The sequence below is a fragment of the Callospermophilus lateralis genome, chromosome 16 (genome assembly GCF_048772815.1).
Source record: "Callospermophilus lateralis isolate mCalLat2 chromosome 16, mCalLat2.hap1, whole genome shotgun sequence".
Classification (NCBI taxonomy): domain Eukaryota; kingdom Metazoa; phylum Chordata; class Mammalia; order Rodentia; family Sciuridae; genus Callospermophilus; species Callospermophilus lateralis.
Window position 1 is genome coordinate 33828018 of NC_135320.1, and position 16683 is coordinate 33844700.

Below are 16683 nucleotides of genomic sequence, written 5' to 3' on the forward strand. Positions count from 1 at the left end.
AAAAATTATGGAAAAGTCTCAAATTCTGATTTTTTTCCTTAAATGGTATGCATTTATATCTGAGGCCAGTGCCTCTAAAACATAAATGCCCATATGAATTACTTAGAATCTTGTTAAAATGCAGACTCTAATTCAGTGGGCATGGGGTAGGGCCTGAGATTCTCTATTACCAATCTGCTTTCAGGTGCTGCTGCTGGCTCAAGGGCCACATTTTGAGTATCAAAGTCTTAAATAACCCTCACAACAGAATCCAGGAGTCACTCTATGTGGATCGCAGAATGAATTTATGTGATTGTGGAAAATGTCTACATGAGACAGCAATAAAATGCAGGACTTTTCTATTTAATGAATACTTCTTCAGTCCCTACTAAGTAGATAAAAAAACGGGGCCCATTCGAATTACCAGTCCCCAGTTGTTGCTGCCAAAACAAGCCCAATAAGACTCAACGAAAGGTCCTTGTTTATGATCCTCAGTTTCTTGCCAGAACACCACCTGTGATTTCTGCAACAGAAGGATCCATGAGATACTGTTGCTCATGAGGCCCTGGGACAGCACAGCAGCCTTCCCTAATAGCAGATGTAAAGTGAATCGGGCAAATTTTCTTCAGTCCCTGCTGGATTTGGCTCCCATCTAACTTTTCCTTTGGCAGCACTGCTCCATTACAGCATGACCCTCACATGTCTTCTGTTTTCTGGCATTCCATAATGTGGTCTTAATGACATTGACCCCAAAAGTACTTTTCAGAAGAGGTTTGCTGCAGAGATTCATTAAAAGGAAAAATGATTGCATTATGGCTTTTGTTTTTTCTTCCTTTGAAGCTGCTGGGATGCGGTCTTGAGATAGGGGGATAATGGTGGAAATAAATCCTTGCAATTCTCTGTTAATGGTGATTGATGAGCTGCTGAGGCCGACTAGGTATTCAAGGAACAAAGCCAGTTTTTAATGGCACTTTAATTCTGGAAATTTAGAAGACTTCCTTGCAGAAATTGGAAGTAAGGATGGGTGAGAAATAATTCAACAAATGAGCATGCTTTCAGGGAACAGCAAGTATAAATAGCTCCTTAAACTAGTCTTTGCCCTGTGTGATTGCAGAATGTACACTTAAGATAAAAGTTTATAAAAGAAAACTGTTATGGTAAGTAATATCGCATGTATCTCGTAATTTATTCATATGCCAATAAATTGTTGTTTAAGAAAGAATTTATTTTAAAGCCTAAAGCTCTGATTAGAATATTTTTTACTATGAGAAATAGTATGTTCAAAGATCAGAAATGATTTAGGTGTAGGATAATTCTGAGTCTTCTACTTCTATAAGATAATAATGGATATTTGTCAGAGCTATTTAAGTTTCCTGGTAAACTTAGTCATGAACCTGAGAGAGTCCTGGACTTTTCCATCTCCATAACAAGTAAGATTGAAATTTCACTTCATGATGATTCATCACTACAACCTAGTAATGTGAATGAAATTGTCATGATTAGCCCTCTCAAACTTAAAGGCACATATTAATTACCTGAGAATCTTGTTAAAATGCAGATTCTGATTCAGTGGACGTGCTGTGAGGCCTAAGATTCTACATTTCCAATCTGCTTCCAGATGATGCTGCTGGCTCAAGGGCCACAATTTGAGGCTGACTAGGCAAGGCCTTAAGTAGTCCTCCAAGAATCTAAGAGTCACTCCATGCAGATGACAGCATGAGTTGATGCGACTGTAGAAAATGTCCACCTTGACCTCCTCTCCCAGCTTGCAGTTGACAGCTATTGCTTCACAATCATTTATATACCCTATCCCATCTCCCCTTTTTCTACCACCATTGCAAAAGAAACTTGTTGCCCTCAGTTGTACCCCCAGCTAGGACCATGGGTTATAGCCAGGAGTCTTTCTAAAAATGCAAGGCAGAGCATACCAACTCTTCACTCAAGATCCTCCAGTGACTTTTATTCCTTACAGTGGCATCCTCAATTTTTGGCAAGTAACTAATCACCTGGAGAATTTGTTAAAAGACAGATTTTGCTGGACCTCTGCCCAAAGTATGGAGCAGGGCCTGGGAATTTTCCTAACAACTTACCAAATAATGCTGATGTTGCTGATCTATTTCTGATGGTCCAGGGTCCACACTCTGAGGAAAACGGGCCTATAAAAGGAAGCCCACTAACACTTCATTACTGCATAAAATGCCCTGAATAATTTGTCCATTGTCTAACTTCCTAGAAGTTTCCCATCCCACCCTTTGAGCCTGCACCTCTGTCCAATCACAACAAACTACTCACTTCCCTGAAATCAGGGTGGTTGCAATTGGTTGTACAGGTTATGCACTGCACCAATGATGGAAGTATCATTCATATTATAATAACTTGACTGGAGCCCTCAGGGTTTGAACAGTGCATAGCCTACACCCTTATATGCAGCAGCTCTGAAGTCACCACAGATGGCTCTGTGCCATGTCTGTTTGTAGATGTCCCCAACCACACAAAAATGACTTGGCATTTTCTGAGCAAGTCATAACTTGGGGGGATTCAAAGCCATTCCCCACCTTCTTCTCTCAGCCCATAATGTACTTTATCCCCTTTTCTGTTTAGAAACCTTTACCTGTCCTTTAAGATTTCTCTCAAAAAGAAGATTTAGTATTAGAATTGTGTTTAGATCAAAGAAAACATCTTAACAATAACAACAACAACAAAAGAATGTTACAGAATCTGGATACAGCAGTAAATAAGCTAGTATTCAGAACATTATCAATGTTCAAGATCTGGTTTTTTTCTCCCTTGAGTTTTCATGAATTATCTTATGAAGAATTAGAAAACTGATAAGGAGAAAAGTGAGGGAGGCTTCTGTCCATTTTCTTATTTTATCCTGTCTCCACGTTATCTAAGATGCTTTATTTATATGCACATATATATTTTTAAATTGTGCTTGAAAATATATATTTATTAAATGGAACATCCAGTATTCTTAAGTTTACAGTTTTATGATTTTTTTATTATTCTTCTGTGGGGCTTTACCTGTGAATACATGGAACAATGCTAGGTATATAGGTATATAAAGTGTATGTTGGTATTTTATTGAATAAGCTACATTAATTCTTCTAGAGGATTAATGTGTTTTTGCACAAACCTGAATCTATACATGCAATTATCACTTTTTTAACTGGTTGGATTAACTGCAGAGTCCATATTATACTCAACAACAATAGCAAAATGTGGTATAGAATGAACATTGTACACTTTTAAGAAAATGCATTATTTTGTGAAGGTGAAGTCCAAAGCCAATATATAGTCAAAAGCAGGCTTCCCAAAGAATACAGATTTTTTTTTAAAAGACAATCTACTCAGCATAATGGAAAAAGGAAAGGATTAATAAAAAGTATAGAGCTTAAAACTGGGGGAAAAAATTATGTCATTGAACTTGTAGACCTATTCTCTTATCTCAGAATGGACTATTTTTAATATGAATTTCTATTTTTAAAAAATTCTACAATTTAAAAAATTCTAGTTAAAACTTTTAGGCTGACTTTGGGCTTCATGAAAGCAACCAAAAATGACAAAGTACCCCTCATTGTCTTCTTGGATGATTAGGTGTTATTTTGTTTCTTCAAGGTCCATTCTCATTTTCTCCTGTTCTGTGGAAATATTCCCTTTCCCTTCCCCTCCCTCCCCTGCCCTCTCTCTGTATCTCATTTCTTTGTTCACAGTGGATTTGCAAAGTGCCTCCTCTGTTAGAAAACTGTATAGAAAATCAGTAGGCATTGCCTTCCACGATTCTAAATTTTCATTTGAGAAGCAGAACAGTCTCCAGTGAGATTGTCAAATGATTATTCAAGAAGATTATATGGGTTTATGGATATAACAGACCCTGATTATATATAACAGACTCTGGCTAACTTCAGCAAAAGAGGGAGAAGGAAAAAGACCCCTTACCAGAAGGTACTATCAGAAGGCAGAAACCAAGCCTTCTCATAATGTCAGTTTGTTGCTCCTGCTTCCGAAGCACTATAAATAACATGACTCCATCCCAATGAATCTTCATCTCCAAATCTCTCAATTCAAACTTCCAGATTTCCAGGAGCGAGAAAATACAATTGGGCATCCTGGAGCAGGGATTGTCCCCTGGACCAAAATGCCAAGGAGGTAGGGTTGCTGGATCAAATACACGAGGCCTTGTTAAATTTGAATTTCAGTTACACAGCAAACACTGTTTAAATATATCCCATATAAACATTAGATTCACCTATAACCCGGCATGCTATATTTTTATTTCCTAAATGTGGCTCCCCTGAAAAAATAGGCAGCTGAGTACAAGCAAGCCTACAAAGGGAGACTGTGTGAGTTCGGGTGAATGCAAAAAGTGCCCATGCACCTCTTGTGTATAATGATGTAGGAAATCAGTACTACAAGCATTCAGAGGACTGCTCTTCTCAGCTTCTGAGTTCACTTCAACTCAGTTAAGTGGAAGCATCTAGGAGGTTGGCAGCTGTTAAGAAAAGTCCAACTTGGGGAATTCTTGGTTCATTTTTACCATTTGGTGAAATCTTGCTGAGAACCTGCTGCACTTTTGACTGTCCTAATTAAGCTGTGCACTCGACTACACTCTTTGTAAAACATTGAAATAATTACCATCTTGACTTTGAGGTCATGAATGTAGAATCAACAGAATTCGATGTTTGATTTGGAAAGTTCATAGATAAGAATAATAATTGACATTGTTAACGCTTTACAAACTGCTATCATACACAATGTTTAACTGGTCTTCAAAACAAGGCTATCTGGGTAAGCAAAACAAGCATTTGTCTTCCACATTTTCTCTAAGGAACTACGGAGTCCCAGAAAAGCTAATTATGATATCCAGGTGTTATGGTTTGAATCTGAAAATGTCCCCCAAGGAGCTCATGTATAAGGCAATGTAGCAAGGTTCATAAATGAAAATACTGGATTATGAGAGCGGTAACTTCATTGAGTGGACTATTTAGTGGTAATTATAGGCAGCTGGGTGTGGTTGGAGGAAGTAGGTCACTGGGGACATGGCCTGACTATATCTGTCCCTGTTGCCCCCCAACCCTCTGTTCCTCACCCCTCTCTCCATTTCCTGGCTGTCATGAGCTGAGGGACTTTCCCTTGCCACACCTCTCCATCATGATGTTCAGCCTCACCTCAGACCCAGAGCAATGAAGTCAGCCAGCTAGGGACTGAAACCCCTGAAACAGTGAGCCCCAAATAAACTTTTCCTCCTCTACATTGTTCTTGTCAGGTATTTTGGTCATAGTAATGAAAACCTGACTAACACACCAGGGTCATAAAGCTAACAAAGTATGTCACAATTGGGATTTAAACTCAGTCCTTTTGACTCTAAATCTCTTTCACTATCACCCCTCCCACTACCAGGGACTTGATAGAATTCCCCAGTCTCTGTTTCTTTACCTATGAAATGAGAAGTGGAGTATTTTTCATATTTCTTCCAGACTGATTTTTACAATCTACATATGCTAAGCTTATCAATTTAAATGAACACCTATTCAAAGGATGCGCTCCATTCATTTTCTTCTTGCACCTTTCCCCCCAAACTCTATCATTTCATAGAGTAAAGAGAAGGACATTGATGTTGTGCTTTTCCCTGGGGGGAGTTAGACAGTCTACCAAAAGGAAAGCCATGGTCCCTGCCATTGAGAGATAGTAGAGAATGTAATGTCTGCATTCTTCCAAGCTTGGCCATTCTCTCTTTTCACTCTCGGGTTCCTGATGACTTTCTCTCAGGACCAATTACCTAGAAAGGGACTGCCTAATCATGGAAGTCGGTGCTAAGACTCATATTATCTCCACCCCACTGTTGACTCTTTTCTTTGCAGTTTCTAGTAATAATATTAAGGTTGCCTTTACCAGCCTTCACCTCATGGTTTGGCTTAGAATCTAATCTTTTCAAATATAGAAACATATCATGGGTAGTGAAACAAAGTTTATTACAAAGATACCAGGAAAATATCATAATGGTTTCTTTAGTCATAAGATAACCAAAAACTCTCCTCTCAAAGAATGGGTTTTTTATGTGAGAATAAAAAAGGGAAAGAAATTGATTGTATGTAGAACAGGATGACTTCTCACATCCCACTTCTCCCCAAATGGAAGCTATTGTGGAGACTTACAGATGAAATCAACTTGTACGTGGATCATCCCTCATTCCATAGCTCCTCAAACTGGGGAAGAATTGAATTCCTGAGTTTATGTCATCCTTTGGACCCAAAGAATTTTTAATGCAACTGAACCTTACAGAGATGTAGTTTTTGCATTTGGTCATATGGGGGCCTTGCCTGCATATGCAAATCAACTGAGAATACTTAAGCATGGAACATCTTTTATTTTGGAACATTTTGGAGAAGAGTTATTAGCCTATTAAGCGGTTTTAGCTTTAGCAAAGGAGACCATCGTGTGGTTCAAGGAACATGAAAAGCTAGACCTGAAAACTATCATAGATGAATCTTCCTTTGGAGGAAATCAAAGGAGTTACTTTTGGGTTTGCTGCACCCAGTGGTCTTCTGGGAAATAGCTAGAAATAGGAGATGAGTGGATGAAAATCAAGATATTCTTATCAACTCCTTGCTTCTTCCCTCAACAAGTGGGTTGGCGTTTGGCTTAAAGACTCAGAAATGCCAACGTGTTGTATCCCTATTCCGAAAGTAGAAAATTATTCAAGCTTTTCTAAGAATGCTTGTCACAAGACTTGTCCTTCTTATCAACTCAAACAATTTGGTTTTATCCTGAAAATTCCTGTCAGCATCTTTCTCCATGCTGTTTTCCATTGTTGATCAGATTTAAGAAAAATACATCCTGCATCCCACTAAGAAGAAAAAGCAGGAGTGCTATTAGTGGTTAAGATCTTTTAACTCAGTTTATATATATATCACCTCCCAGCATATGTTTATGAAAGGAAAGAAGGAGAGTTTAAGAGGAAGGGAAGAGAGAAAGTACCACGTGTTACCCTCCTCATGAAGCACATACATGTCGGTATATTTTTGTGGAATGCTGAATGCCAGTGAGTTTACAGCAGATTATCACACGTGAAGACAAGCCTAGAAAATTTCCTGCGGCTATTGACAAGAAGCAGGTCAAACTCACCTAAAGTAACGTCACTCTCTTCAATAAATACTGGCAGCCTACCCACTCAGGGAGGTGCATGACTTTAATTTCAACTACTTGGGATGCTGAGGCAAGAGGATTGCAAGTTCAAGTCCAGGTGGGCAACTTAGCAAGACCTTGTGTCAAAATAGAAAATAAAAAGAGCAGAGGATGCTCCTCAGTAGCAGAACATTTGCCTCACATATATGTAAGGTCCTGGGTCAGGGGACTATACATCTATTTTTTTCACACATATAGACAATCTAGATAGTCCAATCCAGAGAAAAATAAGATACATTGGTCTGGGCAAATCAATGCTTAGGTAATATGTTTGAAAGTGTTAAAGATGAGAACAGGAACAGCTCTGGAATTGTATTCACATGGAAAATAAACAGTTTGTGTTTTTATTCTCTTCCAGTGCAGATTAGAGATTTCTTCCAGACACATCTCTGTCATTTTTACACTTAGCACACTCACATTTTATAGGATGCTTGCCTGTGTGTGATCCAATTTGATCCTTAACAAGCCTCCAAGGTAAGGTGAGGCACCTCATTTTGAGAAGAAGGAACTAAAACTCGGGGAGGGAACTGGCTTGTCCACATCAGCAGAGGCAGCATCATTATTTTAATTCCTTGTCCTGTGTTTCTTTCCACTGCAAAACAACCATTATCTTCAAAGGATTAAAATCATTAAGTTGGCATAACTGAGGCAAGTCTCCAGCTTCCCCACTGCCTCTCACAAACAGAAATCAATATAATTAACTTCAAGTTCCCACTAATACAAGTGTTAGGAGTCCTGTCCTTAACTCCACATGATCCTGTGAATATCTATGTGTAAGTGAAAAAAACAAAGTAATCATCCAGACGATTCACGAGGGAAGTACATTTTATCCAGAAAGAATGTATGTACCCGGTAATTAAACGCTCAGAACATAGATGGTGCAATATTTTTTCAAAGTCTTCCCTTTTAAATTTTTGACTTCGTAAGCAATAAAATTTTATTTTGTCTATTGAACCAAAATGTCAGGGTCATTTGTGCCTTGTCCTTGGCTTGGTTTACAGACATGACTGGAATTAGCAAAATATTCTAATTTAGACACAGAACCACCAAATGTTAGAGGTAAAGGAATCTTGGAGATGACCTAATTCAAATCTCCAAGGAGACCATACCAACATGACACAATCACTTGGAACCTCCACTTCCTTTGCCACGTACAAACATCAGTCTATTTGCGGAAGCTGAGAGAAACAGTGCTACTCCTGCCAGCCCCAGAAGTCAGTTGTTGGAGGTGACGGAGATTAAAAACTACAGTCAGTCCTGTCCTAACCTGTGCACAGTTAAGATAAATGAAGCAACACCTAAATGCCACGAGGGTTTGCTGTACTAATGTAAATATTCCTATTTAGAAGTTCATTCTATAGCTTAGAGAAAATTTTCACATTTATTTTATTTATTGTGTATAAAAAAAAACCTTCAATAAGACAATAACTGTGCATTTGGGTTATTGCTCCACGCATCACCTTTGGTATATGGTCAAAATTTTGTCTAAAGTGTTGTCTTTCTGGGAGAACTCCAAGCTTCAGAAGATATTTAAAATAAACCATTCCTCTAGATTGAGAGCAAATGGGTTTTGACAGGGTGAATTTCACCAGGAGAAAATAATGTACTTCATTGCCTTATGGTTTCCTTAATATGAATGTGGGGTGGCTTAGGGCTGGAGTGTTTTTTTCCTTTAGTAATTATTTTTCTTCAAGAAGGTATTCCCAATCATCTTGTGTGTTTGCTTATTTCCAAGGGTTAAAGGTAGCCATGTTTGTTAAACTGTAATCAGCTAAGCTATGGACTACATTAATATTATAGAACGTTTTCTGTTTTTTCCAAAAAAAAAAAAATTAATTGAAGAAATAAAATGGTCTACAAATCTAGCACTGATTGGGAATTAAAAAAAAAAAAATAAAGAAAACTAAAAGCCCACTTTGGACTTTTCATTTTTCCCTTTGTCCTAAAGATTGAAATGTGGGGGCTGGGGGTATGACGCAGTTGTAGAGCACTTGCCTGGTAAACACAAGGCCTTAGGTTGGATCTCCAGAGGAGGAAAACAGGTTGGAAAATAATAGAATGTGGAGTGAATTCAATTGCATTTCTGCTTTTCTAATTTCTCTTTAAAGAATAAACATCAGTAAAATGCATCCCAAATGGGCAAGGGAATGGATTTAGATGTGGAAAATCTAGGGAGTATCAGTACAGGAATGATGGTGAAAATCCAATACTCAAAAGTGTCTAAAGGTATATTAGTAACGGTGAGACCACCTAGAAAATGCACAGCTGCCCTGGTTCCTCACAGTAAGAGCATGTAAATGGATGGGATCTCACTAATGCTTCCCCTCAGGCACATTTTAGTGATGGAGTATTGTAGGTGTTACTCTGCCTTTGGCCTCTGAAGGAAGAGATAGATGCAAGGTGAGCATTCCCAGGGTGCCTTTAATAAACCATCTGAATCCCATTATCCAGGGGTTTATTTAAATAAACCTTCTTGAGGGAGTGTCTAACTTCAGCTTTCACCATCTCTTAGAGTAGATGACCTTTTTCTACTGTTATTCACTTATCCACCTTTTTAATGGAAATTCTGAAGTATATTCAGAAAAAAAAAATGCTTTACCTATTTCTAAGGGGAAAAAAAAACACAAACACTAATAATAAAGCACTTTTCTTTTAGTTAAAGAGACATAAGTCTTTTTTTATTATTTTTTTCATCTTCCATACATTTGATTCAAATGAGTTATGCATTTCCATTTTTACCCCAAATACAGATTGCAGGATCACATCAGTTACACATTCACAATGTTTACATAATACCATATTAGTAACTGTTGTATTCTGCTGACTTTCCTATCCCCTACTATCCCCCCTCCCCTCCCCTCTCATCTTCCCTCTCTACCTCATCTATTGTTGTTCCGTTCTCTCCCTTCCCCCCCTTTCCCCTCACAACCTTGTATATGTGATTTTGTATAAAAATGAGGGTTTCCTTCGTTTCCATGCAATTTCCCTTCTCTCTCCCTTTCCCTCCCATCACTCATCTCAGTTTAATGTTAATATTTTCCTCATGCTCTTTCCCTCTGTTCAGTTCTTAGTTGCTCTCCTTAAATCAAAGAAGACATTTGGCATTTGTTTTTTAAGGATTGGCTAGCTTCATTTAGCATAATCTGCTCTAATGCCATCCATTTCCCTGCAAATTCAATGATTTTGTCATTTTTTAGTGCTGCATAATACTCCATTGTGTATAGATGCCACATTTTTTTTATCCATTCATCTATTAAAGGGCATCTAGGTTGGTTCCACAGTCTGGCTATTGTGAATTGTGCTGCTATGAACATGGATGTGGCAGTATCCCTATAGCATGCAAAGAGACATAAGTCTTTATTTAATGTCTGTGACCCATTCTGAAATATGTTAAATTATGGTTTTCTTTATCTATTTAAGAGAAAAGATGGGAGCCAAAAGAATAGGAAGAAAAAAAGCAAACAAACAATGAAAGGCATAGGAAGCCTAAGATGAAAAAGGAGGAAGGGAAAGGAGAATTACCTGGAAGTAGAGAAATTTAAGAGGATAAAGAAAAAAGAAATAGAGACAGAAGTCCTGATGTAAACTAATTTTTTTTCAGTCTGACATGTAAAGTTGTGGATTCAGAATATTAATCATTGTCCTTTCAAATGTTTACTAGACACTGACTCTCTAAATGAAACACTGTCAGTATATTTTTCTTAAAGCTACATATAATACTTGAGACCAATGACACCTACCAAGGTCATGGCCAAAAGTCAGATGAAACCAAGCCAGAACTGACCTAGGTAAGAGAGATTTCCTATTCCACCAAGAACTGTATTCCAAATGTGCATTCTTTACTAAACAAAGAACATCTCCCTTACATTGCCCTCAAACATTAATCTTCCTAGTTTACCCCATAAATCTAGAACATTGGGTTATAGGGAGGAAATCCCTTCTTGGGTTGCCTATATAATGTATAATTTTACAGATTTTCTACATACTTGTTTTGGGGACATTTCAGCCTCTAACAATTATGAGTATTTTTTATATATGCAGCAACATCTGTATATTCTGTAATCTTTACAGCAATCATGAAGTGACTATGATTATTGCCTTCACTCACTGTATTTGCAATCTGAGATAGATATATTAAATACTTTGCCCAAGGTCAAATAGTGAAAGTCAGGGACAGATTCAGAGTTCTTGACTCTAAAACCCAGTCATTCGATCCCCCTCTTCTTTCTGAGTTCTGCCTCTTTCCTCCCAAGCCCGACATGGTGCTACTACCTTTTCTGCCTAGAACGTCTGCCTTGCACTATCACCATGATCATTCTTCAAGCTCTTTATCTTGCCTGACTGAACTTAGCTTACATGTTAGTCAACTTTTTGTTACTATAACCAAAAGACCTGACAAGAGAAGGAAAAGTTTATCTGGGGTTCCTGTTTCAGAGACTCAGTCCATGGTTGGCCAGATCCATTGCTCTAGGCCTGAGATGAAACAGAACAACATGGTGGAAGGGCGCAAGGCAGGAAAGTTACTTAGCTTGTGCTGACAAGGAAACAGACAGAAAAGAAGGAGCAAAGGGGACAAGATACAATCCCCAAGGGCATGCCCCAGTGACCCAACTCTTCCAGCACACCCCACCTGCTAACCACCCAATAGAGTAGTCCATTGAAATTATTAATTCATGAGATGGAATAATTCATCAATTAGGTTACAGTTCTCATAATCCAAACATTTCAGCTTTGAACATTCCTGTCTTAACACATAAACTTTTGAGGGGAACACCGATGGCTAAACCATAATAACTCATAATGTTCCTTTCCCACATGATGTTGGCCCAGAGTGCACACATCCCAGAACAAAGGCTATCCTGACTTGATTCCAATATCAATACTTACTACACACAAGAAGTATGTGTTCTTAGGAGAAGTAGAGTCATATAGAGTGCCATATTCTCTCTCCACATTTATGTTCTGCATTTATATTCTTAGTTATATAATAAAACTTATAGCAATCATGAATTCTGTTTAGCTTATATAGTATATAAGACAACTCACTTAAGGAAACAACAGGATGGTTAAGAAAAAATGATTGTTTAAAAAAAAAAAATACTGTTCTAGCCATATGGGGCGCACATCCAATGGTGGAAACCCACACAAATGTGCCTAAGAACAATGGCATGGAAAGGGGACTTGACTTTGTTCAAATTAATTAGGTCCTAGAATTTAAATGTACATTAGGCTCTTTTTTTAAACTGGGGATTGAACCCAGAGACACTTTACCTCTGAACGGCACCCTAGCCACTTCCTGTTTTAAATTTTTTATTTTAAGACAGTGGCTTGCTAATTTTCCCACGATGGCCTCAAACTTTTGATACTCCTGCCTTGGCCTCCAAGTTTCTGGGATTACAGGTGTGCAGCCACTGCTCCCAGCTGTGCATCCGGCTTTTAGGTGAAATGAACTCATGAAGAGTGAATGTGGTTGTATTTATTAGAGAATTTTAGGCTGAAAAGTTTATCTTCTTAAATCCTTATTGGAATAACTTGGAGCATTCCATATCATTTAGAGAACCACGGATCCACAGGTTGCCCGGCCACCTAAGCGACCAAGAGGACTTACTAACTTGGCCTTTCTCCTCTTTTCCAGATCTTGGCCATCGTGTCTATCCTGTTTATCGTACTTTCCACCATTGCTTTGTCTCTCAACACACTTCCAGAGCTGCAGGAAAATGATGAATTTGGACAACCCACCGACAACCGCAAGTTGGCACACGTGGAGGCTGTGTGTATTGCTTGGTTTACCATGGAGTACCTTTTACGGTTCCTGTCCTCACCAAATAAATGGAAGTTCTTTAAAGGTCCGCTGAATGTCATTGACTTGCTGGCTATCTTACCATACTATGTCACCATTTTCCTCACAGAGTCCAACAAGAGTGTGCTGCAGTTCCAAAACGTGAGGCGTGTGGTCCAGATCTTCCGAATCATGCGCATCCTTCGGATCCTGAAGCTCGCCAGACATTCAACGGGCCTGCAGTCTCTGGGGTTCACCCTCAGACGGAGTTACAATGAGCTGGGCTTGTTGATATTATTTCTGGCCATGGGGATAATGATATTTTCCAGCTTGGTATTTTTCGCTGAGAAGGATGAAGATGCTACCAAGTTCACCAGTATTCCTGCATCATTTTGGTGGGCCACCATCACCATGACCACCGTGGGCTATGGTGACATTTACCCTAAAACATTACTAGGGAAAATTGTGGGAGGCCTCTGCTGTATTGCTGGGGTTCTAGTTATTGCCCTTCCCATCCCAATCATTGTGAACAATTTTTCTGAGTTTTATAAAGAGCAGAAACGTCAGGAGAAGGCCATTAAAAGGAGAGAGGCTCTGGAGCGGGCCAAAAGGAATGGAAGCATTGTTTCTATGAACTTAAAAGATGCCTTCGCTCGAAGTATGGAACTGATAGACGTGGCTGTTGAGAAGGCTGGAGAGTCAGCCAATACAAAGGACTCGGCTGATGATAATCACCTGTCCCCAAGCCGGTGGAAGTGGGCCAGGAAGGCTCTGTCAGAAACAAGCTCCAACAAATCTTATGAGAATAAGTACCAGGAGGTTAGCCAAAAAGACTCCCACGAGCAGCTGAACAACACTTCTTCCTCCAGCCCACAGCATCTGAGTGCCCAGAAACTGGAGATGCTGTATAATGAAATCACCAAGACACAGCCTCATTCTCACCCGAACCCAGACAGCCAAGAACAGCCTGAGAGGCCATCTGTGTATGAAGAAGAGATAGAAATGGAAGAAGTGGTCTACCCACAGGAGCAGCTGGCCGTGGCGCAGACCGAGGTCATTGTGGACATGAAGAGCACCTCCAGCATCGACAGCTTCACCAGCTGTGCCACTGACTTCACAGAGACAGAGAGATCACCCCTGCCACCACCCTCTGCATCTCACTTGCAGATGAAGTTCCCCACTGACCTCCCAGGGACAGATGAGCACCAAAGAGCCAGAGGCCCCCCATTTCTAACACTCAGCAGAGAGAAAGGGCGTGATGCCAGGGATGCCACCCTGGAATATGCCCCAATCGATATAACTGTGAACCTTGATGCCAGTGGTGCCCAGTGTGGGCTACATGGTCCTGTGCCGTCTGACAGTGCCACTGACAGCCCTAAGAGCTCGCTGAAAGGGAGCAACCCATTAAAGTCCAGATCCCTCAAAGTGAACTTTCAGGAAAACAGAGGCAGTGCTCCCCAGACTCCACCCAGCACAGCCAGGCCACTGCCAGTAACCACAGCTGACTTTTCTCTCACCACCCCGCAGCACATCAGTACCATCCTCCTGGAAGAAACCCTTCCCCAGGGAGACAGACCCTTGCTGGGTGCTGATGTTTCAGCACACTGTCAGGGACCTTCCAAAGGGCTGTCCCCTCGGTTTCCCAAACAGAAACTATTTCCTTTCTCTTCGAGGGAGAGGAGAAGCTTCACTGAAATAGATACTGGAGAAGACGAAGACTTCTTGGAGCTCCAAGGGACCAGGCCGGACATGCAAGCGGACTCTAGCCCCAACTGCTTTGCAGATAAGCCTAGTGATGGGAGAGACCCTTTGAGAGAAGAGGGCTGTGTGGGCTCTTCCTCCCCTCAGAACACAGGTCACAACTGTAGGCAAGACATTTGTCACTCTGTGGGTGAAGTCAAAAAGGAGAGTAGTCAAGAAGGGTGCAAGATGGAAAACCACTTGTTTGCCCCAGAAATTCATTCCAACCCAGGCGACACAGGTTATTGTCCCACACGTGAAACCAGCATGTGACTAGTTACAAAAGCAATAATTTAAAAAAAAAAAAAGAAAGAAAAAACTTGTTTCTTAAAACACGGTTAATAATGCCTGTGAACTAAAACATGGGAAGCCCCTATCCCCCCCCCCGAAAAAAAAAATGCATAAAATGTTATTTTTTGCATGGCATGAACAGTTTAGTTTAAGTACTGTTTAAATAAAGAGTCAAGACTGCATTTTGTAACAAACAAAAACAACTGAAGAACAGTAAACCAATAAAGAGAGCTCTGTTAGGAACCAGTCCTCTGCAATGTCTGACATTTTTGATCCTTTCATTTCAAATTGTAGGCAGATTTTCAAGTTTCAACTTTTATGTTACGATGAATTTTAGATTTGCACATGAAAGGATGAAATGTCACTGCATGCATTCATAATTATGAGGAGTAAGGTGCTTTGAGCTTGCAAAATGCGTAACGTTGTAAATAACGGGGCCTGGATGCAGAAGTGTCAAGAACGTGTGGAAACAAGTCTTTGAGACGCAGGTATTTCCTTCACAGCTACTGCCTGGAGGAGCTATACAGACTTCAGGTTGCAAACCTGCAACCTCTTCTTAAACCATCTCACATATCTTGCTTTGGGTTATAAAGCTCTTATAAGAACATTTATTTAAAGGAATACAGTATTTTTATTTATTTGTGCTATAATCCATAGGGTATGTGTTTATTTTTTGCTTTTGCTTAGTTGTAGCATTTGTGATTTTATTTATAAATCTTGGAAATCAGTAAGATTTAATGACCAGGTATAACAATATTTGGAATGGAAGCTTGAAATTTTGCCAATAGGTTATGTATCATGCCATAGCCTATTAGAGAAATGCATTTTTTTAAAATCCTGAAAAATACATAAAGGGTTATACAATAAAACTTTTTTTAAAAATTGGCACTCCATATTTGGAAACTAGATTTTTTTTTAAAAAGACTGTATTTTGTCCATCTCAACCTCACTTCATTTTTCTCTTATATTCAATATAAACTTTTCAAACTAAAGATCTATAAATAATAATGTAGAGATGCCAAAATGGAAATTCCAGAAAGTGACTTTTGAAAAACTAAAAGCAGAGCCATTTAAACGAGACTGCCACCCCTTACAGAGAGAAAGTTTGTTTCAACATGAGTTACAAAGGAAAGAGCCCAGGCCTAGAAATGGGTCACTGAGTGTTTCTCTGTAATGGGGTGGAGGTTTGGGAAGTTTTTCTCTTTTGCAGGATAGGAATTCTGCCCAAGCCACAGATGGCAGCAACCACTTCAGTAACTACTTTCATCAGAAACCCCTTCAGCAACTACTTTCATTAGGTTTCCAGATCCATCTCCTTGGGAGTGGTAACCTTGATGAAAGCCACTTCCAGCATTTTCTACCGAGAATGGTGAAATCCAGAGGCACTAAGGCACCTGTGGGCAGTTTCCCTGTTGTGGAGGTCTGTCCTAGAGCCCTGGTCTTTCCAATCCACCTTATTTCACAGGAATCGAGGCTCTGATCACAGATGTGCAGTGACCAGATGTGCGATCCTGTATAAACCTCCACAATCTCTTTGGGTCTCAGACTTGCCCAAATGAAAACTAAGAAAAAATGATGTCAAACTCCCTTAAGACTTCAAATGAATTATTCCTTTGTCTCCCATGAATGTCCAGGTTTTGCTTCAGCAAAATGCATTTTGCACCTATGGGTATAAATTTCAGGGAAATAGGAAAATGATGAGCCAAATT

General features: G+C 39.6%; 1 protein-coding gene across 2 annotated transcripts in view; it reads left to right on the plus strand.

Moving 5' to 3' along the window:
- Positions 1–15197, plus strand: part of Kcnb2 (potassium voltage-gated channel subfamily B member 2) — a 377440-nt gene extending 362243 nt beyond the window's left edge. For both annotated transcript variants that reach the window (XM_076835949.1, XM_076835948.1), the window contains exon 3: positions 12800–15197. In XM_076835949.1, the coding sequence (XP_076692064.1) occupies positions 12800–14956 (2157 nt within the window). In that variant the 3' untranslated portion in view covers positions 14957–15197. The remainder of the gene's footprint in view (positions 1–12799) is intronic.
- Positions 15198–16683: the final 1486 nt, after the last annotated feature.